This window comes from Heterocephalus glaber, unplaced genomic scaffold, assembly GCF_053883595.1.
Source record: "Heterocephalus glaber isolate CG9 unplaced genomic scaffold, H.glaber_assembly_v1.0 deba00001805, whole genome shotgun sequence".
Taxonomy (NCBI): Eukaryota; Metazoa; Chordata; class Mammalia; order Rodentia; family Bathyergidae; genus Heterocephalus; species Heterocephalus glaber.
The window spans coordinates 1,683,952-1,710,743 of NW_028258480.1; the positions used below are offsets into that span (position 1 = coordinate 1,683,952).

At 55.7% G+C, this 26,792-nt stretch overlaps 2 protein-coding genes across 8 annotated transcripts in view; one reads left to right on the forward strand and one right to left on the reverse strand.

Annotated features, from left to right (window-relative positions):
* Positions 1-21,978, forward strand: Zdhhc5 (zDHHC palmitoyltransferase 5). Of its 7 annotated transcripts, none has more exons than XM_021248286.2 (13): positions 40-137; positions 2,420-2,569; positions 3,109-4,161; positions 10,644-10,765; positions 15,585-15,742; positions 16,282-16,454; positions 16,581-16,683; positions 17,310-17,401; positions 18,410-18,542; positions 19,028-19,151; positions 19,668-19,876; positions 20,076-20,863; positions 20,986-21,978. In XM_021248286.2, exons 3-13 carry the CDS (start codon positions 4,058-4,060, stop codon positions 21,143-21,145), a joined length of 2,166 nt encoding a protein of 721 aa, XP_021103945.1. In that variant the 5' UTR covers positions 40-137; positions 2,420-2,569; positions 3,109-4,057; the 3' UTR covers positions 21,146-21,978. The 7 variants fall into 7 exon arrangements, with proteins under 7 accessions (XP_021103944.1, XP_004869826.1, XP_021103945.1 ...); XM_087203652.1 differs by lacking the exon at positions 40-137 and adding an exon at positions 522-728; XM_021248285.2 differs by lacking the exon at positions 2,420-2,569 and having other exon boundaries at positions 1-137.
* Positions 21,736-26,792, reverse strand: part of Med19 (mediator complex subunit 19) — a 6,737-nt gene continuing 1,680 nt past the window's right edge. The window contains exons 2-5 of the mRNA XM_013067483.3: positions 24,259-24,515; positions 24,081-24,174; positions 23,859-23,953; positions 21,736-23,711 (exon numbers count right to left, since the gene is read on the reverse strand). Coding sequence (XP_012922937.1) covers positions 23,643-23,711; positions 23,859-23,953; positions 24,081-24,174; positions 24,259-24,515 — 515 coding nt within the window. The 3' untranslated portion in view covers positions 21,736-23,642. The remainder of the gene's footprint in view (positions 23,712-23,858; positions 23,954-24,080; positions 24,175-24,258; positions 24,516-26,792) is intronic.

Consider the following 26,792-nt stretch of genomic DNA (forward strand, 5'->3'; position numbering starts at 1 on the left):
CGCCGGCACGGAGGCGAGCGTCGGGCGGGAGCGCGCGGGAGCGGGGCGGGTGTGGAGCGTGCGGGGGCCGCGCGCCACCTCTTCTCTCAGCGGCCGGACGGCTCTGCCGAGAAACGGCGGTGACAACGACGGCGGCGGTGAGTCCCGGGGACGCCGGCCCTGCGGAACCGGAAGTGGGGGCCGGCGGTGGGAGGGGAGAGTGACCTCTAGGGAAGGGGCCCGCGGCGGGGGTCGAGGCCCCGTCCTCCTCTGGGCGGCCGGGCGGCGGGTCGGGGCGGGGGCCAGGCTGGGCTGGACCTGGTCCCCGCGCCGGCCCTGGTCGCCGCCCTGCCGCCCCCGGCCCGCGCCCCGCTGCCCCCGGCCCGCGCCCCGCTGTCCCTCTCGGGCCCTGCGCCCCGGATCCCGCGCGTCCGGCCCGCGCGGTGGGCTCTGCCCAGCCCCGGTGGGCCCCGCGCGGTGTCCGCCCCGCGGGGCCGCCCCTTCCCTGGCGCGGGCTCCATCCTGCTACCTGGTCCCCGCCGCCGGCCCCTCGCCTAGCCCAGCCGGCCCGGGCTCCGGCCCGGCACTGCTTCTCGCACTGGCGAGCTCCAGGAGGTGGCCAGCGCTTCGCCTCTGCGGACCCCTTTGCGGGACGCGGTGAAAGCGTTTGCCCGTTTGGCCGCAGGAAAACGCCGGGATGAGCAGTGAGGAAGTGACTTAGAAGTTATTAAAAGCAGTTCTGGGACCCAGTATGTGATGGCTGAGGCCATTTTTCTGCCTTGGGCTTTCACTTCCTGGTTAATGCCGCCTTGTCCAGGTTAATTGTACATTTGCATTCCTTTTTGTCCTAATCTCCCTCTGCCCTGTGTCAAAATCTCTTATTTTCCCACATTCTGTAAAAGCCATTTATAAGAATGATATTGCCATGCACTTTGGTACCTAGGTCTACAGTGATAACACTCATGCTAACTTCTGCCTGCCTCTGATATCTTGTTGTGGCTTATTGCATGGCCCTTGAATTCTGTGCATTCAGATTTACTGTATTATAGTATTATGCTAATTTATTTCAGCACACTGATACTTGTTCTGTCGGTGGTACTGCTCACATGCACTTACTCCTTTACGGAAGTACTCATGTTAAACCTTATTAGAAGCCTCCAAACCAAAAAAAAGGTCAGAGACATTAAGAAACCTGGAAACAGGGACATCTTTGGGACTTTGCCTTTATTTACAGTAACAGCTGTTTTGTTTGGTCTTTTTTTTGAAACAGGGTCTCTCACTTTGTAATTCAGCCTAGTTTTGAACGCATTGTGTAGCCCACACTGGCCTCAACTTGTGGCAATCCTGCCTCAGCCTCCCGAGTGCTTGGATTCCAGGCGTGTGCACTCTAATCATCTTAGAAGTTATCTAGGATCTGCTGTCTGCCACATCCTTGTGCTAAGACTTGGTGTATCATTATACCCAAAAGGTTCTTAGGTTTTATGTTGTCCCTTCTAACATACATTCCTCAACCAATTCAGATGTTGACACTGTTTATATGTCAGTATTGTGCTTCCAAAATTGTACAGCCTTTCATGACTCTGTATCACTTTAGCAGTATTAGACCATGTATATTTTCCCTGTAGAAATAGAATTGAAATAATACATGGTTTCTAAATGATACTCCCAATGAAACTTAGTATAATTTTCTCTCTTTAATCTTTGGGGTTTTGAGGGAAACCTTTGCTTTAATAATACATGATACAACCCAAGATTTTGCCTTTTGTTGTTAACAAAGTTACTTAAGGCCTAAATTCAGAAAGCTGTGCTTTGTTTTTTCTGGAAACTGAGGATTAAGTAAGTTTGGAATCAGGGACTAGAGAGGTCCTATGTGTTTCAGCACTGTAGTAATTTCTGTGGTCTCTGGGTTCCCACTCCACTCCAGGGTTAGTGTTTGGCCTTCTGGACCCTCTTGTTAAAGGGGGAGGTGAATCTTGAGGGCAGGTACCTGTGCCTACCATGCCACAGGTGAGAGAAGTGATGAATTCTAGGGTACGTTTGTATTTTACTATCTGCCTTTGGTTTTAAATAATAGGCTGCTGAGGGAAATGAAACTGCTTTCTGTTAAAATTCTAACTTGAGTGAAATGTTTGGTCTGCAGGCCCAAGCTCTTCTCTTGGGTCATTTTGTGTGGTGAACCAGGAGGTGCTCTGCAGGGTTCTGTCAGCACCAGGGCTGAGGAGGCCTCCACTCTCTGGCTCAGGTGATTCAGCGCAGTGGCCTGGGGCGCTCTCTGGCCTTCAGTTCTTCGGAGTGGGATAAGGGGCTGTGTCACCAGATAATGGGAGCAGAGTGCTTTGAGATCATCAGATAAAAAACAGCTCATAAAATCAAGTAGCTGGTATTATTTTGCTACTGTCATCAACAGAAATAATTGTTACTCTCAATCTTGCTGCCTTAGGTGGGGCCCAGTTTGCTTCCTAGGAGGCCAGTGGAGGCCGAAACAGCTGTTGGACTGGGAGGAAGAGGCCTAGTCCCCATGGTGGACCCAGCTGCCTAGAGGGCATTTTATGTTGAATGCAAGAATATTTCTCACCCAGGTCCTTAGCAGGTGATTCTGGGAGGCCAGAAATTGGGCTTTAGTCTCTTCAGGGATATAACTAAAAAGCAGACAGGAGTGAGAGACACACACACAGAAAGAAAATAGAACTTGTTGTCCTAATTTTAAGGTTACATTTTTCATTGCAGCAATAAATGCTCTTTTTGCACAAAGGGAAATCTCTGTTCTAGAACTGCCCCTCATGCTGTGCTCATGTTTGATTTTATGTCTTGCTTTTTATATTTACGGTATTTGTCACAGGTGAGATGGGCCTCTTAGAAGAGCTTGTTCTTAGATGACGTTAGGCCAGGGAAAGCCTTGCTCCCTCCTACCTGGCAGAATAGCACTTAGGAGGGAGAAGGATCCAGGTCCATTTTTCTCCGTTTGCTGTCCTTTCCCACATGCATAGAAGGGAAGAGGAAAATTTTTTTTTTTTTTTTTTTTTTTCCAGAAGGAGGTTTTTTAAGTGAGTAGCCTGTGGGGATGGGGCATTGCTGTGGTTTAGAAATGCCCGGGAAGTTTTCTTGGTAAACATCCTTGTTTTTCTCCAGGTGAGGCCCTGTAACCCAGCTGAACTCCACATCTGCAGAGCCCCAGCTTGAAGACAAAAGATCAGAGAACTTGAGAAACCTGGGAACAGGGGCATCTTTGGAGCTTTGCCTTTATTCACAGAAGTCTGAAAGTACCATCAAGTAGAAGTTGTGTCTTCGTCCTCTTCTGCTTACTGGGAAGAACATGGCTTCAAGGATTTTAAGTTTCCATTTAGTTTTGCATGAACTCTGTGGGAAACAGAGCCCTTAACAGGGTCAGGAGTAACAAGCAGAGACTGAAGACGGTCAGGTTTGCTCCGTTTTCCCTCCCCCTCCAAAGGAAAGGATTTACAACTCAGCCCTGTAACAGCTGTTGTCCAGTGTTGGCCGTCAAGAGAGAAGTAAATAAAGTTAAGCTGCCGGTGCCAGACTGCAGGGCCTGGTGAAGCCGTGTGGGCGTGGTGGCCTCGGGAGGCTGCGCAGGACAGGACTGCAGGCAGGGCAGCGGGGCGCACCTTCAGGGCACAGCCTCGGGGGCACTGCCGGTGCTCCCCTCGGAGCTTCTTGGTGACTCTGACCCCCAACCCCGTCCTCCTTTCCTGGGAAGCCCCACCTCCACGAGCTGCCCTGCGGCCTGCCTGACTGCGCTCGCTCGCCACCTGCTCCACCTGCACCTCCCTGCTCCGTGTTCAGACTGCTGCAGCCCCATCTCCTGATCTGCCGCCGGCCTTGCTCCAGGGAGGCCGCTTCTCAGGCTGGGAAGTCGCCTTTCCCCCTCCCGTGCACCTTCCCTCTTCCAGGACCTGTTGAGCTGCCGTGTTCTTCGGGAGGGGGAGGGTGGCGGCTCTGCGTCTCCGGCCTCCCCTGGTTGGCGACCTCCCTGCTGTCCCCCTCGCCCCGTTTCTTGTCTGTCCTGCCGCCGGTGTGCCTGGGCTATGCGGCAGGGCAGCTCTCCCTTCACAGCTCCAACATGCCCTCAGAGTCCGGAAAGAGATTCAAACCCAGCAAGTATGTCCCGGTGTCCGCGGCTGCCGTCTTCCTAGTGGGCGCCACCACACTCTTCTTTGCCTTTACGTGAGTTTCCCCTGGTGGGTGGGGAGGCCCTGGGAGGTAGAGAGGGTGCTCTCCGCCCCCCGTGCTGTGGTCACTCGCGGAGCCGAGAGAAGTGCAGGGTGAGGAGAGGCCTGTCCTTCCGGCTGTGTTACACGCCCGCTCCCTGACACTCCTGCTTCGAGTCCCCTTCCTCGGGAGCCGTCCGCGCCTCCCTGCAGTGCCTCCTCCCCACTCATCGTCAAGTAGGTGCAGGCGGTGGGAGGAAGCCACCAGGAGGCTCACAGCAGCATAAGCAGTCAGTCCTGTGGGGAGGACAAGAGGCGAAAGTCTTCTTCATGGGAGTGGCTTTCCCCAGGTTGTCTGGAGCTCAGGTCCGAGGTTGTGGAAGCAGTGCTGGAGAATCTCAGGTGGATGCGCTGGGAGATGGAAGCCAGGGCCTTCACACTCAGCTACACCCCTAAGGCCTCTTTCATTTCTTGGTACTGGGGATCGAACTCAGGACCTTGCACTTGCCAGGCAGGAGTGGTGCCACTGAGCTGCATCTCTGGCCCTCCCTCTAATTTCTTTTAAATTTTTTTTTTTTTTTTAATTTTGACACAGGGTCTGGATAAGTCAGTGAGTTGCCCAGACTGGGCTTGAACTTGTGCTCCTCCTGTCTCAGCCTCCCAGGGTGCGGGGATCACAGGTGTACACATGTGGCTTTCTGTATTCTTCTGTAAGCTCTGAGGCCTGGGGAAGTGAAGTCCAGTGGGAAAGGCCTCACTTGACGGAAGGATTCCCTGCTTAGGGTCTAGGGTCTGCACCTCTCCCAGCTGGGGCCTCCAGACCTGGTCTGCCTGTCTGCTGCTGTCTTGTTGCTGCCAGGGTAGGGATGGGCCGGTGCCAGTCTTCCAAGCCCTGACCCGCTGAGTCACTGAGGTGGCCCTCAAGCTGGGGCTCTCCCAGGGATCAGAGCACACCGGCTCTTCTGGGAAGTTCCTTGTGGTGCGGTTCCAGCTCCCCCCTAATGATGAGGCTCTGCTGAGCTGCATGAGGTTGCTGGGAAGAGGAAGAGGATGGAGTGACAGGGGCGAGAGCAGTTTGGACTCACTGAGGCCGGAGTGAGGGGTGTGGTGGCCAGTTCCGCGGAGGGACTGCCCAGTGTGGCCAGAGTGAGGAAAGTTGCTGGTGCCCTTCTCTGGTTTTTAAACAAGGAAGGTTACTCTGTCCCTGGTGTGGTGTCTGCCATCAGCCCGCTTCCCATCTCCTGCCTGGAGTGCAGAAGTCCTAGATGTTGCGGCCCAGCTCCTAGTCCCTCCAGTCCCTGCCGGGTCCCTCAGGGTCTGGAGATAGCCCTGCTCCCCCCCGCCTGGCTTCTTTCCTTCAGTCTTTCTCAGCCTGTTCAGCAGCCTGCCCTCCGCCATCGACTGCCCTGCCGGTGACGAGGTGTGAGGTCTGTGTCTGCACTTGCCTCTGCTTTTGCTGCGTGGCCAGGAGGCAGCGTCACACTCCTGACCGGGGCTTGCTGGGTGTCCTCGTGTCCTTGTGGCAGTGTGGGGCTGGGCGGGAGGGTGACCCGGCCTCCCCCCAGGCCCTGCCCTGGTAGGCCAGCGGAGCACCCCCCCCCCCCCGCCCCCGGGAGGCCGGGGTGGTCAGGGACAGTGGCGGCTCTCCCTCCACGTACCCCGGTCCTAAGATGGGCATGCAGAGCCCTGTGCTTAATTTGCTGATCTGGAACCTTGCGGTGCTTGGCTGGTTATACCAGTTTGCCCACAGCGCTGGATGGACATAGGCATTTTCTCAACTGATGGTTGAAGGTACTTAACCTACTTTGCTTATTCTCTGGTGCCAGTAAAATAGGGGCCCTCCTCCTGTGGTCTCTCGGCCCCAGGAGAAAAGATTTCCCAGACGTTCTTGTTGCTAACATGCGTTTGCGGTACGCAGTACTTGATTACATTCATTCCGGGTTGGAGGAGTTACTGACCCAGTTGGAGAGCCGTGGGTCTCGGGTGAAGTCCCCACTGGTGTTGGCTTTCGCCTCCCCTTCTCCCCGAGGTCTCCGGCCCACCTCAAGTCTGTCCTCACCCACCATGCTCCGCATCTCATCTCTCTGTCCGACCATAGTCTCTGAGCCCGTGTCTAGCCCAAGGTGCTCTTATTGCTCTGTGGACCCTGTCCCTTTTGGGTGCAGTTCTTTGGGGCACTCCTTGATGAAGACTGTAGACAGCCTCAGAAAGTGTCGCTGGGTTCAGATTGCACTGAGCCAGCTCCTGGGAGGGTCTTGAGTCTGCCCTGCCCGTGCCCTGCTGTTCTCTGGCTCTGGCTGCCCTTCCTCAGGGGGGCAGGCTGAGGTGGGAACTCTGGGGCCTGGAGGGCTGGGAGCAGGAGGTGTCTCTTAGCGGGCAGACAAAGTTAGTGAGGCACGCAGGCTCCAGCTAATTAGGAACAGCTTACCCTCCATGTTTGTCAAGTGAGGAAAGCTCTGAGCAGGGATTGCCTTTGGGCTTGGCTGCCAGAGAAATGGTGATTTTCTTCTGCCCAGAGAAGTTTGGATAGAACAGTTGAAGTCTTCCCCCAGAGCTGGCGCTGGCCCTCTCTTCCCTGAGTCTGTTCAGGGCTGCCCCGAAGCAGGAGTTGTGGAGGTCCTGTCCATCTGGGCAGAGTAGACCGGATTCTGCGGGGAAGGTGAGGCGGCCGCGCCCCCTCACGGTGTTCAGCTGACTGCTGTGGCTGGCCGGGGCCAGTGTGAGTGGGGGCAGCAGTCGGCGGTCAGGGCCTGCTTTCGCTAGGCTGTCTGCCCTGGTGGCCCTGTGCTCTTCCTCTCTCAGTGAGGAAGTTGAGGCTGAGCAGCTGAGGTGGGCAGTGTAACACTTCTTCAGAAGAGACCTTACACTGAGCCCCGCGTGAAAGGCAGCAGGTGGAGGTGCTGTGGTCCACACGAGGCCAGCGCGTAGGGACCCAGCCTCTTGGTGGCTCCTTGGGGGCCCCTGAGACCTCAGGGCTCCTGGCAACCCTACTTGAAGTCACCAAGCAGATCTTCCTGGAGTCCTCCAGCTGCCAGTGAGGTCACTGAGGGCTGTGCGGTTTCTCCAGCTCGAGGTAAGAACTCTGCTCCCAGTGAGCCTCTGGGCCAGAGCTCCAGCTCCTCTGGAAGCCTCGAGCACCTTTCCGGGATCCCGATGGCTTTCGGTTTCTGTCTCTGGCCCCTTCCAGCCCTTTTACCCACCGAGTGGGGCAGCCTCAATGTCTCTCCCTGTTGTCTTTTCCGTGATTGCAGAGGTGCTAGCTCCTGATTGGAGTGGGAGTGGCCTCATGCCGTGGGCCATTCATTAAGGCACGAGGTGTTGTTCCTTGCTTTCCCACATGGTTTCGTGCCCAGGCCCTGCCTCTCGCATGGGTTGGTGGGAAGTCTAGCTTCCAGAAGCACCATGGCAAGTGGGGCTGGGGCTTTGTTGTTAGTGCCTAATTTGGTTTGGTTTTTGAGATTGCATCTCACTGTGCAGTCTGGGGGGCCTTTAACTTGCAATCCTCCTGCCTCAGCCTCCCACATCCTGGGATGATGGGCCACGCCACCATGCTTGGCCTTTTTCTGAGACAGAGTCTTGCTCAGGCTAGCCTCCAACTTGTGATTGCCCTGCCTCCTGCACGCTGGGATTATAGGCATGCACTACCCTGCCTGGCTAGCAGGCAAGTCTTTTGAGAGAAACTTGTCCCCAGGATGAAGGGAAAATGTTTTCCCATAGAGCAGTGACAGCAACCCTATCGCCCGTGTGCCACAGCAGGCTGTTTGTGTCATTGACAGCCCTGCCATGCTCGCTGTTGTGGACTGTCATAGAGTCTTGAGAAAGCCTCCTAGAAGAGGGTCCCCAAGGGCAGGAAGTGAGTCGTTCACTCCAGCCTTTCCTGAGAGTGAGGAGCAGCATGCCTGGCATGGGCGGGACTCGAGTCCTGCCCGCCAGAGGAGTTTAGCCCTGTCCCAGCGTGTCCTTGAGTCCCAGCACCGTGGCTAGGGGAGGTGGAGTCGGTACAGGTGGGGCTGCAGTAATTGGTGACGATGCTGATAACTAATAACCCGTGTGTCAGGGCAGTGCAGCAGTGTGCAGCAGTTGCAGACCCTCTGTCTTCTGTTTGTCTTGTGTAGTGGAAGTGATGAGCTTGAGAGTCGCGTTGGTTACGCAGGGCTGCACAGTGAAGCAGTATTTGAGACTGGATTAAAAGCCAGCGCTCCTTGTGTCTACTTTGCTTTTCTTTCTAGGAACTTTATTTTTTTACAGTAGGGAGTGTTGGGGGTAGGTTTCAGGACTGGATATCGAGGCCTCCTCCCGGATCCCCTCTGGCCTTGGGACAGAGTGCTGAAGAACCAGTTCTGCCCAGGACGAGTTAGCCTGGGAACCCTTCATGACTCAGCCAGCCTTCTGGGCCGCTCCCGCTTGCAGGTGCCCTGTGATTACGGAGTCTGAGGACAGGTCCTGGCAGCTCCCTCTAGATGGGCCACCTCCCCCACCACAGGCAGCAGACTCACAGGCCACTGGTGCGGTCACTCAGTGTCACTCAATGTCTCAGCGCTGCGGCAGAGCAGGGCTGCAGTGGGCCCACGCCCCACAGTGACACCCACGGCCTCAGCCAGTCCTCAGGAGCTTGAGTCACTCTTGTCACTTGTAGTAGATGCTGCCACCATGGAGGAGGCTTTATTTCGGCAACAGATGCTGGAAGTGGGTTCCAGGGTCACACACGGGAGTTGGGATGGGTTGGTCCGAGAAGCCTGGAGGGCAGGGCTCCTCACCAGCTAGGCTGGCACTGCACCTGACCGCCGGGTGAGGTGCTGTGTTGGGAGGCAGAGCTGTGGAGCGGGGCCAGAGGCCAGAGCCTCGCTCTTAGTCACTCCCCTGTTTCGCCCTGGCTGGAAGCTCCCAGCTTGTTTCTGTTAGAGGTCAGGCCGAGGTGGTCACGGTGGCCAGTGCTGGGCACTTGAAGTCCTAGGCACCTCTGTGCCCTCAGGGTTCCTTCTGAGAGCCTTCCCAGCTGTGGGGGTGCAGTGAGTCCCCCCTCTCCTCCCCAGGTGGAAATTGAAGTGCAGCTAAGTGCTTGGGAGGACCGGACTTAGATGTCTGGTGTCTAGCTTCCCTTCCTGAGGCGGCGGGAGGGCCAGCCCTGGGCGTGCGCCCTGGCAGAGCTGAGAACTCAGAGGCCCGGCTTCACTGTTTTGTCTCTCAAGTACAGTATGTATCAGAGATTCAAGGGGTGACTGATATTTACCACTTTAAAAGCTTGGAGCATAGTACATACTTACTCAAAATGTTTTTAAATCAGTGGCTGAATGGGATTTGGTAAAGTAGATAACGGCAGTGCAGGTTGTGGGGTGCTTTGTGGCATTTCTGCCTCTTTCCTTGGCTTTTGGTTAACTGTGTTTCGTTAGGGAGTCAGGGCCTCCAGACCTCCCTCCCCAAGTTGCTGTGCCGGATTGCGCTTCTGGTTGTGAGGGGACAGATCGAGGTCTCCGCACAGGTGTTCTGTTCTCCCGGCCCGTCTTCTTTCCCTTCAGCTAGCTCTTCTTCTGGCCGGTCCAGACCTTCGGCCTGAGGACAGATGCTGCCCTGCCTGGAGATTAAGTTCTCAGCTGCAAGCAGATTACTGGGTTTGCCCCATCTTGGCAGTGGGAAGTTGTGCATGAGGCAGGAGAAGGGGCATTTGCTGCTGCTCACACCTTCAGCTCCCAACAGAAGTTCTGACCCTGGCCGCCGGGCCTGCCACTCCTCCGTTTGCACCCCGAGTGCCCCACCCTAGACAGGCTTCTTTGGTTTTAAAATCTGTTTCTCCCCATCCATGCTCTGTGCTCCGCTCCACTCCGAAGTCTAGAGGCTGGGAACTTCGATAGTGACTCTCATCCCATGTTCTTTTAAATTCCCTGCCATTGAGTAAGACCCAGGAATACCTGACACGGTGGGGAAAGTGGAGGTGCAGAGGGCGTGGAGAGGCAGATGCAGGGGAGCCGAGTGCAGATCAGTGGGATGTGGCCAGGCTCCAGGCAGAGCGGGATGGGATCGGCTGGTTCAGTTACCTCCCCGTCCTGACCCTAGTGAGGAGATAAGGACGCTTTGTAAAATATGTGGAAGACAGAGGAGGAGGAACCGGAAGAGCCAGCCCTTGAGCGAGGGCTTCCGGGATTCCGCTCTCCCTCCTGCTCATTCTAATGAGCCTTTCGGGGACCCTGGGCCTCGTGGTGGGCAGGGTGAAGGTGGTAACTGGGTCAGCACGTGGAAGCCGTGAGAGATTTATGTGTGCAGGTAGGGGTGAATCTTTTTTTTCCTCCTCTCTTTTTTAGTACTGTGTCTTTGTTACTTTTTATTTTGAGACAGGATCTCTCATTTGGCCAGTTTGGCTTGAACTTGTGATCCTCCTTCCTGTGCCAGCCTCCCGGGTGCTGGGATTGAAGGTGTACAGCACCATACCTGCTTTAGCGGCTGAATCCTGACAGGTTTTTGAGTATGGTTTCTGTCCCTCACTTTGTGTGTATTCTCGTGCAGGTGTCCAGGACTGAGCCTGTATGTGTCTCCTGCAGTGCCCATCTACAATGCCATTATGTTTCTCTTTGTGCTGGCCAACTTCAGCATGGCCACCTTCATGGACCCAGGGATTTTCCCTCGAGGTAAGATCTCCCTCCAAGCTCCTTGTGGCCTTGGGTAGACATGGTGGATCTTGGGCCTTCGGAGTCCTAGGATTGTGGGATGCTTCTGTGGTCTGAGGATAGCAATCAGGGCAGGGTTTTGAGGAGTAGATGTTATCGCTTCTTCTGTTTTACTCACTTGGGGTGAGGCCTTTGCATTTTTAGCTCTTTACTCAGTAGGATGGTGTTTAGCACAGTGTTGCTGGGTACAGGAGTTCCAGTGGTGTCTTAGTCCTTATAGCAGTGGGACGCACACTCTAAGGGAGGCACGAGCACGCTCTGAGGATACAGGAAGAGGACAGCGGGTCTGCAGGGAGACTGAGGCAGTGCCACTGAGAACGGGTGGGAGAGTCCCACGTGGAGGGGAGGGCATTGTCTCCTTCTGTCTTTCAGACTGGGTCTCAGTGTAGTTCAGGCTGACCTTGAAGTCAGTCTGCATCTCAGGCTGGTCTCAAACTTGTGATCTGGCTGCCTCAGTCTCCTGAGTGCTGGGATTGCCTGTGTGTCACCACACCTGGCTAGGGAGAGGCGTTATCACACCAGGGAGGCGGTGTAGACAGAATCTTGTAGCTGTGAGATGTGAACTCAGTGGGGTTGAAGGGTACAGGGCATGGCAAGACCCAGCAGAGGCAGGAGGGAACCCAGAGCCACGCTGCAAAGCACCATGAGCTAAATTAAGTGTTATGCGGTCGGTTAGGTGACGTCTCTTCCTTTGACATGAAGCGGTGTCGAGGTGGAGGATTCGGGAGATCAGATTTCCTTTCGCAAAAGTAATTCTTGTAAGAAAGGACAGATACCTTCTAGGTGGCTGTGGTGATAAATGATACAGACCAGAGGAGAACTCAGCTCAGGCATGGATTTAGAGATTTGTTGTGTGAGGACTTTGGACTCATAGGGAGGTGGAAGGCAACTCCGCCCCGCTGCCCAGGATGCTGCATGCTGTGCTTGGGTGCTCTGCTGTCGGGAGCCAGGCGGAGCTGGGCCTGTAGTGCTTGGATAGGAGAGGGTGAAGGAATCGTCTGGCAGCTTCCATGTTCCTGACTTGTGCTGATTTTTGGAAACCACAATGTGAGTTATAGGAACGTTGAACAGATCAGATAGGGAAGACAGAGAATACTCTCAGGCATACTTAAGTTTTCTCTTCTGTTTTATATGGTACTGGGGGTTGTACCCCGGGCTTTTTCAGTGAAATTCATCAAGTGTTTTTGTTTGTTTTTTGGGTACCAGGGATTGAACTCGGGTCCTTGTGCTTGTGAGTCAGGCAGCGGAACCACTGAGCTAAATCTCCAGCCCTCTTTTCAGTGAAATACTCCCCACAACCCACCTTTAAATTTTGAGACACCTGGGTGTGGTAGCACACGCCTGTAATCCCAGCACTTAGGAGGCTGAGAAAGGAAGATTGCTGTGAATTCCAGGCCAGCCTGAACTGCATAGTGAGTTCCAGGCCAGCCTGAGCTACACTGCGAGACTTTGTCTCCAAAAAACAAAAAGAGAGAAAGAAAAAGGGAATTTTGAGACAGGATCTCGCTATGTCATTGTCGCCCAGGTTGGAATCCTGCCTTAGGCTGCTAAGGTTACAGGCACGCATCAACACATCTGTTAATTAAAAAAAATTTTTTTTTAGTACTGTGGATTGAACCCAGGGCCTCACGCATGCTAGGCAAGCACTTTAGCACTGAACTACATCCCCTTCCCTTCTGTTGTGTGCCTGTGTGTGTGTGGTGTTAGAGACCTAGCACATGCTAGGCCAGCACTGTACTGCTGAGCTGTACTCCCAGCTCCAGATCTCCCGAACCTGAGGGACTTATGTGACACCCAGGTGGGGTTACCCAGTGGGCAGCTGAGCATTCGGAGTCAAAGAGCAGGGTTTTAAAAGTCTTGGGCCCCGCGGCATTTGAAGCAGTAAGAGTGAGATTGTCTAGAGAAAGTAGAAAGGTTGGGGGAGGCTGAGGCTGGCCTGCTCAGCTGCCACTTTCATAGCACGCCCCTGGCCGGGGGGTGCTGCCGAGGGGACAGTGGGACAGGCTGGGGACTCAGGCAGGTTTGTGAGCTGCTCCTGGCTGGCAGTGTCAAGGGTTACAGAGATTGCCCGTTGTGTGTGTCCAGAGTACTCAGGATCCCCATGTTGAGGGAACTGAGAAGCAATAGGTCATGACAGGAGCAGAGTAGGAGTGTGTGGGTGTACGTGAGGGGAAATGAGGGGCCACTGGTGTCAGTGGGTGTCTAGAAGTAAGCACAGGGTGAAGGGAGTCATGGGGGAAGCAAGGGCTTTCCGGGGTGCAGGAGACCTAGCTGGTTTGTAGGATGAACACAGAAGCAGAGAATAGCACGAGGCGGATGTCGAAGTGTGCAGCTGGGAGTGAGTGTGCAGAGAGGAGGTGCTTGCGGGGCTTTTGAGACAGTTGTGCCCACTGAAGGGTGCAGGCTGACGCTGGGAGGGGAAGGGGGGCAGTCCGGTCAGCAGAGGTGGGCGGAGGGCTGGCCACGCTGGGACAGGGTTCTCTGAGGCTCCCCACATCCCCAGCCCTGCACCTGTGTGATCTGCGGTCCCCGAGGGCAGGGAGCTTTATGTCTCCAAAGCACGGAGTTGAGTGTCCATTCATCCCTCGTTCGTGATCTGTGACGGAGGGCACGGTGATGAGCATGCGGGTGACTGTTTTCGAAAGGTCATTGCTTTCAGATCGCTCTGTCTGGAGAGGAAGCTGGAGAAGCTGCTGCTATGAGTGAATACACAGTGATCAGCTGTAACTGTAATCAAAGAGCTCTTTAGAGCAAGTTCATTCCAGCAGAAGGACCAAAAATGTCAAAATAACCAGCATTTGAGTTTTTTTCCCTTCCAAAGACCCTGTATTTAAAGATTTTTATCCAAGGCAGTGGATACCTGTAGCTATGGGGAGGCAGAGGCAGGAGGGTTGCCTGAGCCTAGATTTAGGCCAGCCTGGGCCATACAGGGAGACCTCATCTCAAAAAGAGAAAATTGAGGGCCGGGGATTTAGCTCAGTGGTACCATGCCTGCCTCACAAGTGCAAGATCCTGAGTTTGATCCCTGGTACCAAAAAAAAAAAAAAAGATTGGAAAAGACTTAATTCATCAGGCTGGGGATTTACCTCAGCGATGCTGCCACCTGCCGTGCAAGCACAAGGTCCTGAGTTCAATCCCTGGTACAAAAAAAAAAAAAACAAAAAAAAAATTTTTTTTGTTTTAAAATTTTGAGACCAGGTCTTGCTAAGTGCTAAGCAGTCACCCAGCCTGGGCTCAAACTTGTGACCTTCTTGCCTCGGCCTCCTAGAATACTGGGGTTATGGGCATTTACCACCACACCTGGCAGTTTTTAATCCCTGCACCATCATTTTCTTTCCCTTGTGTATATCTCCTGGATTAAAAATAAACAAGGGGGCCGGGGATGTAGCTCAGTGGTTCTGCTGCCAGCCTTGCACGTGCAAGGACCCGAGTTCGATCCCTGGTACCAAAAAAAATAATTAAAAATTTATTGGGCCAGGGATTTAGCTCAGTGGTGCCATCGCCTGCCTCGCAAGCACAAGGTCCTGAGTTCGATCCCTGGTACCAAAAAAAAAAAATTTCTCACTATGTGAAATGGGTTGGTTTCCAATCATTGAAAATTGAGAGATAGGCCAGTTAGGGCTTGGACAGCGATCTGTGTGTGTGTGTGTGTGTGTATGGCTGTCTTAGTTATTTTCTTGTTGCTGAGACAAAATACCCGACATTCATAAGGAGGAAAGGTTTATGTTGCTCACAGTTTTAGAGGTTTCAGTCCATTGGGCAGGGTGTGTGGCAGAGGAGAAACAGTCCATGGCAGGCAGAAGGCAGCAAAGTGACAAAGTGTCAAAGAAGCAGCAAGTGAATGGCAGTGACCACAGCAGCCCTCTTTTTGTCCCTGATGTCCTGTCCAGGCTCCCGGCCTTAGGGGTAGCACTCACACCCGGGTGGGCAGCCTTAGTCCTAGCATCACATCCTTAAGCCCGGGCCACCACCGGAAAGCCCCACGTGTGACCACCTGAGGCTCAGGGAACACCTAGACACAGCCGTGAGTGGCCAGATGTGTAACCCCAGCACGTGGGAGGCTGAAGCAGGAAGATCATTGAGTGAAGCCAGCCTGGGCCACGTAGTGAGACCCTGTCTCAGAGAAACACAAGAAAAGGAAAACACTGTGTGTAAGTGGGACTGCTGGAGGGGAGCCACAGGGCAAGGGCCGTGTGGGGCGAGGCTGGCCGAGTCCTCTGGTTGCCACCCTGCAGGTCTCCGGTTGTGCGGGCGCCCGTGTGTCCGTGATTGTCGCTGTTAAGGGCGGCCCTGCTCTGTGGGCAGAGGGTGGCCGTGGCTCTCAGCCCCTCCGCTGAGTCACTTTCTCTCAAACTTCAGTTCCTGCCTGGTTGACAGCTGCTCCCGGGTGCATCCTGGTCCCTTGGCTTCTCCCCCATCAGGCTGAAGTCCTCCAAGGCAGAGGCATATTGCATTTTACTTTTTCCACTTGGTGTAGGTCTGCTCAGATTATCCATTGTTTGTCTCTTCATTTTTGTTCTCACTGGCACCCGTTTGCAGTCCCCGATGTTTTTTGTTTTGTTTTTTGGTTTTTTTTTGGTACTGGGGATTGAACTAGGGTCTTTGCGCTTGCGCAGCAGGTGACAAAACCACTGAGCTAACTCCCCGGCCCTGCAGTCCCCAATGTTTACGTTCCCTGTGTGCAGTTGGAGAGGTCGCGTTTTCAATACCATTTGTCCCTGGCTGGCACTTCTGCAGTTTTCGCCATAGCTGTGTTTCAACCGGCTTTTCCTTTCTGTAGCGGAGGAGGATGAGGACAAAGAAGATGACTTCCGCGCTCCCCTCTACAAGACCGTGGAGATCAGGGGCATCCAGGTGCGCATGAAGTGGTGTGCCACCTGCCGCTTCTACCGCCCGCCGCGCTGCTCCCACTGCAGCGTCTGCGACAACTGCGTGGAGGTGAGTGTGCCGCCGGGCCGGGGCCTGCAGGGTCACAGGAGGGATGCTGGCTGTCCCCGAGGGGCGGGCACTGTGCGGAGCCGCGGACTCTGCTCTCACCTTGCGCAGGGTCTGGCCGAGAATGGGCTCCGGCTTCCAGCTGTAGCTGGATCTCTCTTCCTAGACGCTCCTCTGCGTCCTTTGGGTTTTCACCTTCCTTTGGCTGACTTGTGAGCAGCTGCCTGCCACATGGCCCTCCCAAAGCCTGTCTTCCCCGAATCTGGAGTGGTGGCGGTGCGAGGCCTTTGGCTTTTGCTCACACAAGATGAACTTGAGAACTGGCCTTGGCCTTTGGCCGCCCTCCCCAGGGTCTCCCTCAGCCAGCACTGAGACAAGCTGCCTGTGCCTTGTTAATATTGCTACTAAATGGCTCACTCAGCAGCGCCCCGCCTCGCCTCGCCTCAGCCCTGGGCCCGGCCTGGCCCTGCCCTGCCCTGCCCTCCCCAGGCCAAGGGCACAGGGTTCCAGGAGTGCCTCTCAGGGTGTTCTTTCCGCCCTAGGAGTTTGACCACCACTGCCCCTGGGTGAACAACTGCATCGGGCGCCGGAACTACCGCTACTTCTTCCTCTTCCTCCTCTCCCTCACAGCCCACATCATGGGCGTGTTCGGCTTCGGCCTCCTCTACGTCCTCTGCCACTTGGAGGAGCTCTCAGGGGTCCGCACGGCTGTCACGTATCCTTCAGGCCTGGGGTTGTGGGTTGGGTGGAGAGGAGGGAGGGAGCCAGCCAGCGGAAGGGGCTGGGGAGGCGGCTCCACTCAGGCCACGCTGTGCCCTTGTCCTTGACTGCTTGGCGTCAGGATGGCAGTGATGTGTGTGGCGGGCTTGTTCTTCATCCCTGTCGCAGGGCTCACTGGATTTCACGTGGTGCTGGTGGCCAGGGGACGCACAACCAACGAGCAGGTATGGAGCCGCAGCTGGGTGGCAGCATGGGCGATTTCATAGGCAGGAGCAGCCTCAGGAGGGACGTGGCCTCATCCTCGGGCGTGGGTGCAGGGCCCCCTTAGTGCCTGCTGCTGCTGGGCAGGCTGCCCGACCCTTGCCTTTGTGCACACAGCAGCGGCCAAACTGAATGGATCACCCAGTCTGTGCAGCCGCCCCATGTCTTTGCTGTGTGTTTGGGAGTCCAGCCAGCCACAGAGGGCGGGGGGTGTGACTCCGAAAGACACTGTCTGTACCGGACACACTCCTAATACAGCGTACGACAGCTGTCAGGTGTCGAGGGTGAATGAGGTGTACAGACCCTGTGCCACTTGATACAAGGACAACTGCAGTTTCCTTACTGTTTGGTATCTGGAAAATGATCCCATGTCACCTAAGCAAACTGATGTTCAGGGTCAGACACTGCCCCTGAGGTGGCTGGGATTCGAACTGAGGATCCTGAGCCTGAGTCCCTGTCTGTAGCCATCACACGTTTAAGCTTTTTGATGGTCGCTGTGCATTCTGCTTATTTTTGCACCCCCAGAGTAACTTGCTGCTGAGATGCTTTGGCCTCAAGGAGTGACTGGTTTGTCCTCTCTCCTGTCCAGGTTACGGGTAAATTCCGGGGAGGTGTGAACCCCTTCACCAACGGCTGCTGTAGCAACGTCAGCCGTGTGCTCTGTAGCTCTCCGGCACCGAGGTACACCGGGCCAACCCCCCGGGTGTGTTCTGGGGGGTCAGTGTCTGGAGCCTGCCGGGGAGCGGTGTTCTCCAGGACCCTGTGCTCAGCTGGGTGAGGGGATGCGTGGATGGTGGATGTGCCAAGCCTGACAGGGTGGTGGTGGTTTTTGGTGTGAGGATCAAACCCAGGGCTTTACCTGTCACTGGGCCACTCCTGGCGAGGAGTGTTGCATTGGGCAACAAGTAGGGTCTTTTGTATTTTTTGGTGGTTGTTATATTTTATTTTCCAAATAATACTCCTTAAAGATATTTACACACCTACTGTTAAGTCCATAGGTTAGCAACCTTCTTTATATGGCTTTAAAAGTTATAGCACAAGATGTTTACATTAAGGATTGGGGAAAAGATTCAAAACAAAGTCTGATATATACATGTTTTTCTCTGTGCTTTATTTTAAACACATTCATTTTAATTTTTTAATTATTTTATTTATTTTTTTGTACTGGGGATCGCACTCGGGAACTTGCGCTTGCGAGGCAGGCGGCAGAACCACTGAGCTAAATCCCCAGCCCTGTTTACTTTTTGAGATGGTCTTGCTCTGTAGTTCAGGCTGACCTCGAACTCATTATGTAGCCCAGGCAGTCTCAAATGCAGTGATCCCCCTGCCTCAGCCTCCTGAGTCCTAGGATTACAGACTCACGCCACCATGCCTGCCCAGCTTAAATACATGAATTTTTAAGTGATCACCTTTGTGTTTTCGAGTAGTAAAAGATTGTACTAGTAGTGCAACTTCTCATCAAAATAAAGTTTACCACAGATGCAAGTGAATTTGCGCACTTGGACATGGCCCTTCAGCTGCCATGAAATCCAAGTGCGCAGCCTAACTCAGCTGAGCGGGCTGCGCTGGCCGTGGTAAGCAGAGGACAGTGCCCTTTGAGCCTCACCTACACTGCTGCTCCAACACAGGCAGCAGGCACACAGCTCCAGAGGGATGAGTACGTGAAGCAGCCTTCCTCTTGGCACTCAGGTACTTGGGGAGACCGAAGAAAGAGAAGACGGTTGTCATCAGACCCCCTTTCCTTCGGCCGGAAGTGTCGGACGGGCAGATAACTGTGAAGGTCATGGACAACGGCATCCAGGGCGAGCTGAGGAGGACCAAGGTGGGCGCGGGGAGGCGAGGCAGCCTGATGTGGGGTCTCCCTCGTGGTAGGGCATGCAGACTTGCTTTCAGTTTTCCTTGTTGTTTGCCGGCCGGGTACCGAGCCCAGGGCCTCGTGTGCTCTGCTTCAGAGCTACACCTCCTGCCCAGAAGCCCCCTTTGCATCTGCAGCTTCCTTATAGGGTCACGATTTGTGTTTCAAATCACATAAGTCCAGATCATCTTTTCTTCGTTAGATTTTGAGTTCAGACAGTAGACGTTGTGTCGTTCATTTTGATGTTTCGTAAGAAGACTTAACAGCTGGCAGGTGACGGGAGCCTGACGCCTGCTTGTTGCTCGGTTGCTCAAAGTGAACAGACGGGCGATGGAGTGGCGGCCTGTTGGAAGCTGCCTTGGTCCAGCGCCATGTCTGAGCCGGGCTGCGCGCCTGTCCTCAGCCTCTTGTGCGGGTTCTGCAGCCCTCGCCCTCCCTCCCTCCTTCCACAGTCCAAGGGCAGCCTGGAGATCACCGAGAGCCAGTCAGCAGACGCAGAGCCGCCGCCGCCGCCCAAGCCAGACCTGAGCCGCTACACTGGGCTGCGGACCCACCTCAGCCTGGCTCCCAATGAGGGTGAGGCCCACGGGCTTGAGGGGCGGCCGGCTCGGCGGGGGATGCCTGGTGGCATCACTGGAGCAGGCTGTTTGGGGTCTGGATGAGGACAGGTGAGGGGAGAAACTGGGCGTCTAGACTGACCGGAGGATTTCCCAGGGCCCGCCAGTGCGCACCACCTGATCGCGGTAGATCCTGTTCCCTACACATTCCTTTTCTTTTTCCCTTTTTTTTTTTTTTTCCGTACCGGGGATCGAACTTGGGTCCTTGCACTTGTGAGGCAGGCGGCAGAACCACTGAGGCTAAATCCCTGGACCTCTTTTTCCTTTTTTGAGGCACTGGGGATTGGTGCTAGGGCCTTCACACTGAGCTACATCCCCAGCCTTTTTTAAATTTTTATTTTGAGACAGGCTGTCATTAAATCAGTGAGTTTTAACTCAGACTGGGCTTGAACACAGGCTCCTGCCTCAGCCTCCCAGAGTGCTGGGATTTCAGGTGCGCCCCACCACACCTGGCTCCTGGGCCTTCCTCTGCCAGGTGAACCTGTTGCTGTGGTGCCCCTGCCCTGTGCCTTAGGGCCCGAGGTCACAGGAGCAGCTTGTGAAGCTGCGTCCGCTGGCTTCTTTCCTGTAGACAGCAGCCTGCTGGGCAGGGACAGCCCGCCGACGCCCACCATGTACAAGTACCGGCCCGGCTACAGCAGCAGCAGCGCGTCGGCCGCCATGCCGCACTCCTCCAGCGCCAAGGTAGGGGACAGGTGGGTGTGCGGCGGAGAGGCCCCCAGCACTGCCCTGCTCTGCACTGGGGCCTGGTTGCCCTGCTGGCATGCAGGTCGCAGCGCTGATTCCAGACCCAGGTCCGTGCGCGCCCTGCAGGCCTCAGCCTTGCTGCACCTGGAGCTGCCCACCGCGAGTGCGTGCTCAGGGTGCTGTCCTTCCTCCGCAGCTGAGCCGCGGGGACAGCCTGAAGGAGGCGACCTCGGTTGCAGAGAGCAGCCGCCAGCCCAGCTGCCGCTCAGAGCCCAGCCTGGAGCCAGAGAGCTTCCGCTCGCCCACCTTCGGCAGGAGCTTCCACTTTGAGCCCCTGTCGAGCGGCTCGCGCTCGTCCAGCCTCAAGTCGGCCCAGGGCGTGGGCTTTGAGCTGGGCCAGCTGCAGTCCATCCGCTCGGAGGGCACCACCTCCACGTCCTACAAGAGCCTGGCCAACCAGACGCGCAATGGCAGCCTTTCCTACGACAGCCTGCTCACGCCATCGGACAGCCCCGACTTCGAGTCCCTGCAGGCCGTGCCCGCGCCTGAGCCGCTGGGCTACACCTCACCCTTCCTGTCCGCGCGGCTGGCCCCGCAGCGCGAGCCATCCCCGGTGCGCTACGACAATCTGTCGCGCCACATCGTGGCGTCGCTGCAGGAGCGGGAGAAGCTGCTGCGCCAGTCGCCCCCGCTCCTGGGCCGCGAGGAGGAGGCCGTGGGGGACTCGGGCGCCCCGTCCATGCCGGCCTCCGCCCACACCCCCGAGGACTGCAAGCGCTCGCCGCTGGCCAAGACTGCGCCGGGCCGCCCAGCCGGGCCCCGCTTCGGCAAGCCCGAGGGGCTCAGGGCCCGGGGCCTCGGGTCCCCCGAGCCGGGCGCGGCCGCCCCCTTCCTGGGCAGAGCCGTGTCCTACAGCAGCCAAAAAGCCCCGGCCAGTGTCTCCGAGGCAGAGGAGGTAGCCCTGCAGCCCCTGCTGACCCCCAAGTAAGTACCTGCCCGCCCTCGGGGCTGTGCGGGAGGCGGGGGGGGGGCGAGGGGAGGGAGAGGAGAGGCCAGGCTGGCACCCTGCTGACCCGCCCGCTGCCCTCTGCCCACTGCCTCTGCAGAGACGAGGTGCAGCCCAAGGGCACCTACAGCAGATCCAACGGGCAGCCCAAGGGCCTGGGCCCGCCCTCCCCCGGCCAGCCACCACTCAGCAGTCCCACGCGCGGAGGCGTGAAGAAGGTGTCAGGGGTGGGTGGCACCACCTACGAGATCTCCGTGTGAGCTGAGCGCCGCCTCTGCCTCCTGACCACAGGGCCCGGGGCGCAGCCTGGCCCCGTCTTCGAGCCCTCCCGCCGCCTCCTGGCCCGGACTCAGTGGACATTGTGCAATGCTTGCTCTGGAGGGAACCAGATCATTTTTAAACCAGAAATAATTTTTTTTATTATTGTTACGGATTCTATTTTTTCCTCTTCTGCGTTACCAGGTGTGTGTGTACATATATATATATTATATATATTATAAATATCAAAGATTATATATCTATCCCAGGATGGGAAGATGAGGGAGGGAGGTACACAGGAGGGAGATTAGCCTCTCCTCAGACCAGCAGAAGACTCGGGGTCTGCCTTTCCCCAGGCTCCCCCATCCCAGCCTCTGACCTGGGGTCCGGCGCTGCTGATGCCCTGATGAGGGGCAGAGCCGGGGAGCCAAGTCTGGGGCCCTGGCTGGGAGAGGGCCGAGGGCCTTTGGCCGGGTGGCGGTGGGGTGGAGGACCTGGCCTCTCTGTTCGCTTTCGGGAGCCGCAGTTCTGGGGCTTTCGCAAGGCCTACATGGTTAATGTAATCTTAAAATCAAAGGACAGGAGAAAAGAATCCAAAAAGCAATATTTTTAATCACATGCCAAAAACGGGATAGAGAGGAGGAGTGGCAGGCCTGGGCCCCTCCCGCTGTCCCTGGGGGTCCCCCCGGCCCACTCGGAATGGTGCTGGGTAGAGGCACACTGGGCTCCGACCCCCACACAGGGCAGGCCCCAGCCTCTATGCACAGGCCCGTTTATTTTTTATTCTGATTAGCCATTTTAAACCAACGAGGAATAAAAAGAAACCCTGCTCTGACCAGCTGCCCGGCTCGCGTCATTTTGTCCTCTAAAGGCAGGTAGAGTGCTCTGTGGAAGCCATCCCAGGGGACCCAGTCAGCCCCTCTTCAGGCAGGACGGGGTGAAATTACTTGTAACAGCAGCTCCTGGTTTTGTTTGGGTAAAAGGATTTTTTTTTCGAGACAGGGTCTCGCTGTACATAGTGCAGGCTGGCCTTGCACTCACTGGCCCAGGATGGCCAGAAACAGCAATCTTCCTGCCTCTGCCTCCTGAGTGTATTACAGGGGTGTGCCACCACACACGGTTTAGAATAATTCCAGGACTTGTGAGAACAGCCAGGGCCAGCGGTGCATGCCTGTAATGCCAGCTGCGCAGGAGGCCGACTCCAAGGGCAATTCAGTGAGGCCCTGTCTCAAAAAAGCTCAATGGTAGGGTACTTGCCTGGTGTGTGCAAGGCCTGGGTTTAATCCCCATTTGGAAAAACCCCTACAAAAGTCCAGCAACCAGCACTCACCATTGCTAAGCTTAGAGACCTCTTGGTTGTGTCCTGCTGTCCCCTTTTGTCCCGGGGAAGAGGCTCCTCTCCCCAGGCGGCCCGTGTGGAGGCCTGGAGAGCAGCCAGGGGTGGGGTGGCAGTCGTTAGAGAAGATGCCCCTGATTTGGGAAGGGCGCCGCCACACCATGCCACGCCAGACTCCGGAGTGCCTGTTTCCGCCTCTCCGCAAGTGGAGCACAGCAGTGAGGGCGCCAGGCTGCCAGTGCACACACAGCCCAAGCAGTGTTCACAAACCCCTGCTCGCGGCCCCTGAAGGCGAGCTGAGCTGGAGGAGTCAGTCTGTTCTGCTGCTGGATTTGTCTTAACCAAGGAACGAGGCAGGTTCAGCTCCTCAGGGAAGGCGCAGGTGCCTCTGGCTGCCAGGAGCTCACTGCCAAGGTCACACCCTTCAGGCCTGGCTTGCTGCTGCTCACATGCCCAGGGACTGCCTGCCTTCCTGCGGGCGGCCGGCCGTTCCTGGACAGAAATGGCCTGGAATGTGCAGCAGGGGTCTAAGGGGCAGCTTTTCAGGTGACGCCTGCAGGTTCCCCCACGGGCAGGGTGTGGGATGTCTGCCGGGAGGTGCAAGCGCAGCTTGCTCTGCCCAGGACAGATGCACTGAGACGGAGACCCAGCCCCCAGCGCCACTTAGCGGTGCTGCCTTCAACCCTGACCCAAGAAAGGCACTTAGCTCTTCTCTCTGCAGCACTGGGGATTGAAGCCAGGGCCCCGAGTTACATCCGCGGCCCTTTCTAAACGCTTCATATCTGGAGAGGGGGCTTTGCTGTCCACCTTGCCTGGGCTGGCCTAGGTCTCCCAGTGCTGGGACCCGAGGCCTGTGCCCCCAGCCCTGCGCGCTTACCTCTGGACAGGCAGCCACATTTGAGCCAGTTTGGAAACTCAGTTTTTTAAAAGTGAGAAACCCTAACAAATCAAGTCCTGAAATCAGACAAATTGCACAAAGGAAAGAGCGAGCCACAGAACACTTCCTGGGAGAGGAGGAGAGGTCTAAGGGAGCCGCTCCTCCTCCCTCCAGGTGGGCGCCATGCCTGGCCTGGCCTGGCCCGGCCCAGCCCGGTCTGTCCTGTCCTGTCCACAGCAGGTCCGCGCGGCAGGAAGAGCTGTCCTGGCGGAGGCTGGTGGTCCCCTTAGCGCAGGCTGCTGCTGCTGCTGGCCTGGGAGCTGCCCATGCCAGGGTGGTCGGGACTGTGGCGGCTCTGGGGAGTCAAGGGTGGGGTCAGGACACGGAGCACAGCCTGGGCCTGCAGCAGGGTGGCTGGGACACTGTGGTTCCCCTGGGCCAGTGCCTCAGGCCGCCACTCAGGGCACGCATGCACGCGCTGGGCAAGCTCCTGCCACCCTACCTTCTTCTTCTTCTTCTCTTTCTTCTTCCTCTTCCGCTCAGGGTCCTCTTCCTTCTTCTTCTTCTTCTTCTTGTGGTCCGAGTCGGAAGGTGTTTCTGTGGGGACATGAGAGGCTGTCGCTGCAGAGCTGGCCACCTCCTGCTCTCCCTCCAGACGGCTGTGGCCGTGCCAGGTCCCAGGTCCCAGGTCCCGCGCACTCCTGGCCCCGCACCCTTCCCTCACCTGGGGGCACTGGGTCCTGGGTGCGGCTCTGCTTGTGCTTGTGCTTACTCTTCCTGGGGGGCTGGATGTGCATGAGGCGGCACTGCTCCGGCAGCTGCGGGGACAGGCACGCGGCTCAGGGCGGCTCAGGGTGCTCTGGGCCTGGTTCCCAGCTTGCCCTCCCCCACAGCGGACTCACCGGGCCCGTGTGCAGCCGGAAGCCGGACAGCATGGTCCCTGTGATGGGATTGAAGGAGCCGCCCAGGATCGGGGGCTTCTCGATGAGGGAGCGGAGGCTGCTGTTGTCATGGGACCCGGGCAGGTCAATCATGCCAGGCAGGTCGGGCAGGAAGTTGCTCAGCTTCTCCTTGACCTTCTTCCCGCAGAACTTGTTGTAGGCCTGCTCCAGGTTGTAGTGTGTGATCAGATTGGTGCTGCCCGTGAGCTCCGTGCTGCCTGCGGGCCGGTGGGGGGGGGGGTTCAGTGCCCATAGAGAGTGCTCTCCGTGCTCCACCAGAGGGTTGATGGCTGCACTGCCACCCAGGTGTGGGCATGGTGGAGCTTCTGAAGTAAGCAGCACACGTAAACACAAGTCCGAAACTCTGAAAACCTGAAATCTGAGATGCCATGAAACACTGAATTCCACCGTTTCAGATTTCAGCTGGGTGCAGTGCACATGCTGATAATCCCAGCTATTCAGGAGGCTGAGACAGGAAGATAGCATGTTTGAGGCCAGCCCGTGCAGCTTAGTGAAAGCCTATCTCAAAAAGTAGAAAAGGTTGGATGTATCCCTGTGTTACCTGGATTTGATCCCAAGTACAACCAAGAAAACAAAACAAGAACAAACAAACCAAAATAAATAAATTCCGATAGTAAGCGTTTCAGATTCTTGGATTAGGGTAAAGTATGCAAACAACCTGAAATCCGAAGCCTTTCTGGTCCAAGCCTTTTGGATAAGGACACTGTGCCTGTGATAACATGTAACGAACAAGACCAGACCGGCTGGAGTAACAGCTGCTCTGTGCTAAACAATGCTGGGCGCGCTTTTCAGAAGACGCAGAGTGAGGAGTTCTTTTCTCTGACCTGACAGGGATAACAGCAGCTCGCGGCTCAGCTACAATGATCAAGGACTTGAGGGTCCTGGGGAGTTGGGAAGACTTTCTTTCTGGAGGTTTGTGCCTTTTGGGGGTGGGATGGGCAGGGCCTCTGCACCGACCTCCGTTGTCCTCAGCCCTTGGTAATTTACCTTGAGTCAGGGTCTTCTCGCCAAGTTGCCCAGGCTGGGCTCGAACTTTTGATCCTTCTGCCTCAGCCCTGCCGAGGTTCTATACTTAGGATGGACACAAAGGGCACAGAAGGCAAGAGTGGCCCGGGAGCCTCTGCAGGGCACACACAAGCTGCCGTCTCCTGCCACACAGTGCCAGCAGGGCAGCTGCCCCTCGCATCTCCCCGCCTCCCGGCCCAGGGTGATGCTTCCTCACCCAGGAAGGCACTGGGCTGCTCCTAAACCCTAAAAGCCTTTAACTTCCTGTTCTCTCAGCCCAGTGAAGGTGATTTCCAAACCTTGCTCTGCACCGCTGACTCCTCTCCTGAAAAAGAATCTTGGATTCCCAACTTCATCAACTTTACACAGATTCCATTTTTCCCTTGAAATTCCAAAGGATGCCCACATTCCCTGCGGCTGTTTTAATCTCTGGCACTCACATTCTCCAGATATTTTCACAAAGCAGTGCTCCTCAGTTCAAAAATCTCAAAGGCTTCCTTCCTATCACCCTCAGGAAAAAGCTCAAAATCCCTATCTGGCACCGAAGCTCTTCAATCCCACTCTTCTGTGGGAAATTTCAGGTCCATCCAAATGGGTTTCCATGTCTCCTGGGGGTGTGTAGTGGGGTGACCTTATATTTTCTCATTTTAGGAAAATTCTTCCTAGTTTTCTTCACCTGTATAAATTCTTCAAGGTAAAGTTCAAATGACATCTTATTCTTGCTGTCATTTTGTTTGTTTTTTTGGTACCAGAGATGAACTCAGGACCTTGCACTTTTGAGGCAGGCGCAGTGCCACTGAGCTAAATCCCTGGCCCACTGTCGTTATGTTTTGTTTTGTTTTGGTACCGGGTAACAAACTTAGGACCTTTCACTTTCGAGGCAGGCAGCAGAACCACTGAGCTAAATCCCCAGCCCCCACTGTCATTTTGGATAACACATTTTGAAAACTATTGGATAGTTTTTAATATTGTTTGCTAAGATATTGTTAAGTGCTATATACAAAACATGACCACAAACTAATGAGACTGGCACTGACAAGAAATATAATTGTTATTCATATGCCATGTTTTTATATTCTTTACTTTTTTTTTTTCTTTGGTACCGGGGATCGAACTCGGGTCCTTGCGCTTGCGCAGCAGGCGGCGAACCCACTGAGCCAAATCCGCGGCCCATGTTTTATATTCTTAAATAGGATCCTTTAAAAAGCAAGGAGGCAGCTTGGAACAGTGGTGCATGCCCATAATCCCATCATGAGGTAGGCTAAGGAAGGGGGACTGCAAATTTGAGTCCTGCTGGGTCAATTTAGAGGATGTTTTTTCTAAATAAATTTAAAGGGGGACTAAGAATTTAGCTTAATGTAAAAGCCCTGGGTTCACACATGCGCAACCATGTTTATTAATTCCCCCCTCCCCAAGCTGAAGTCTCCCACATTTGCTCAGAATACCTATTCTGTATCTGTCAACTGGTT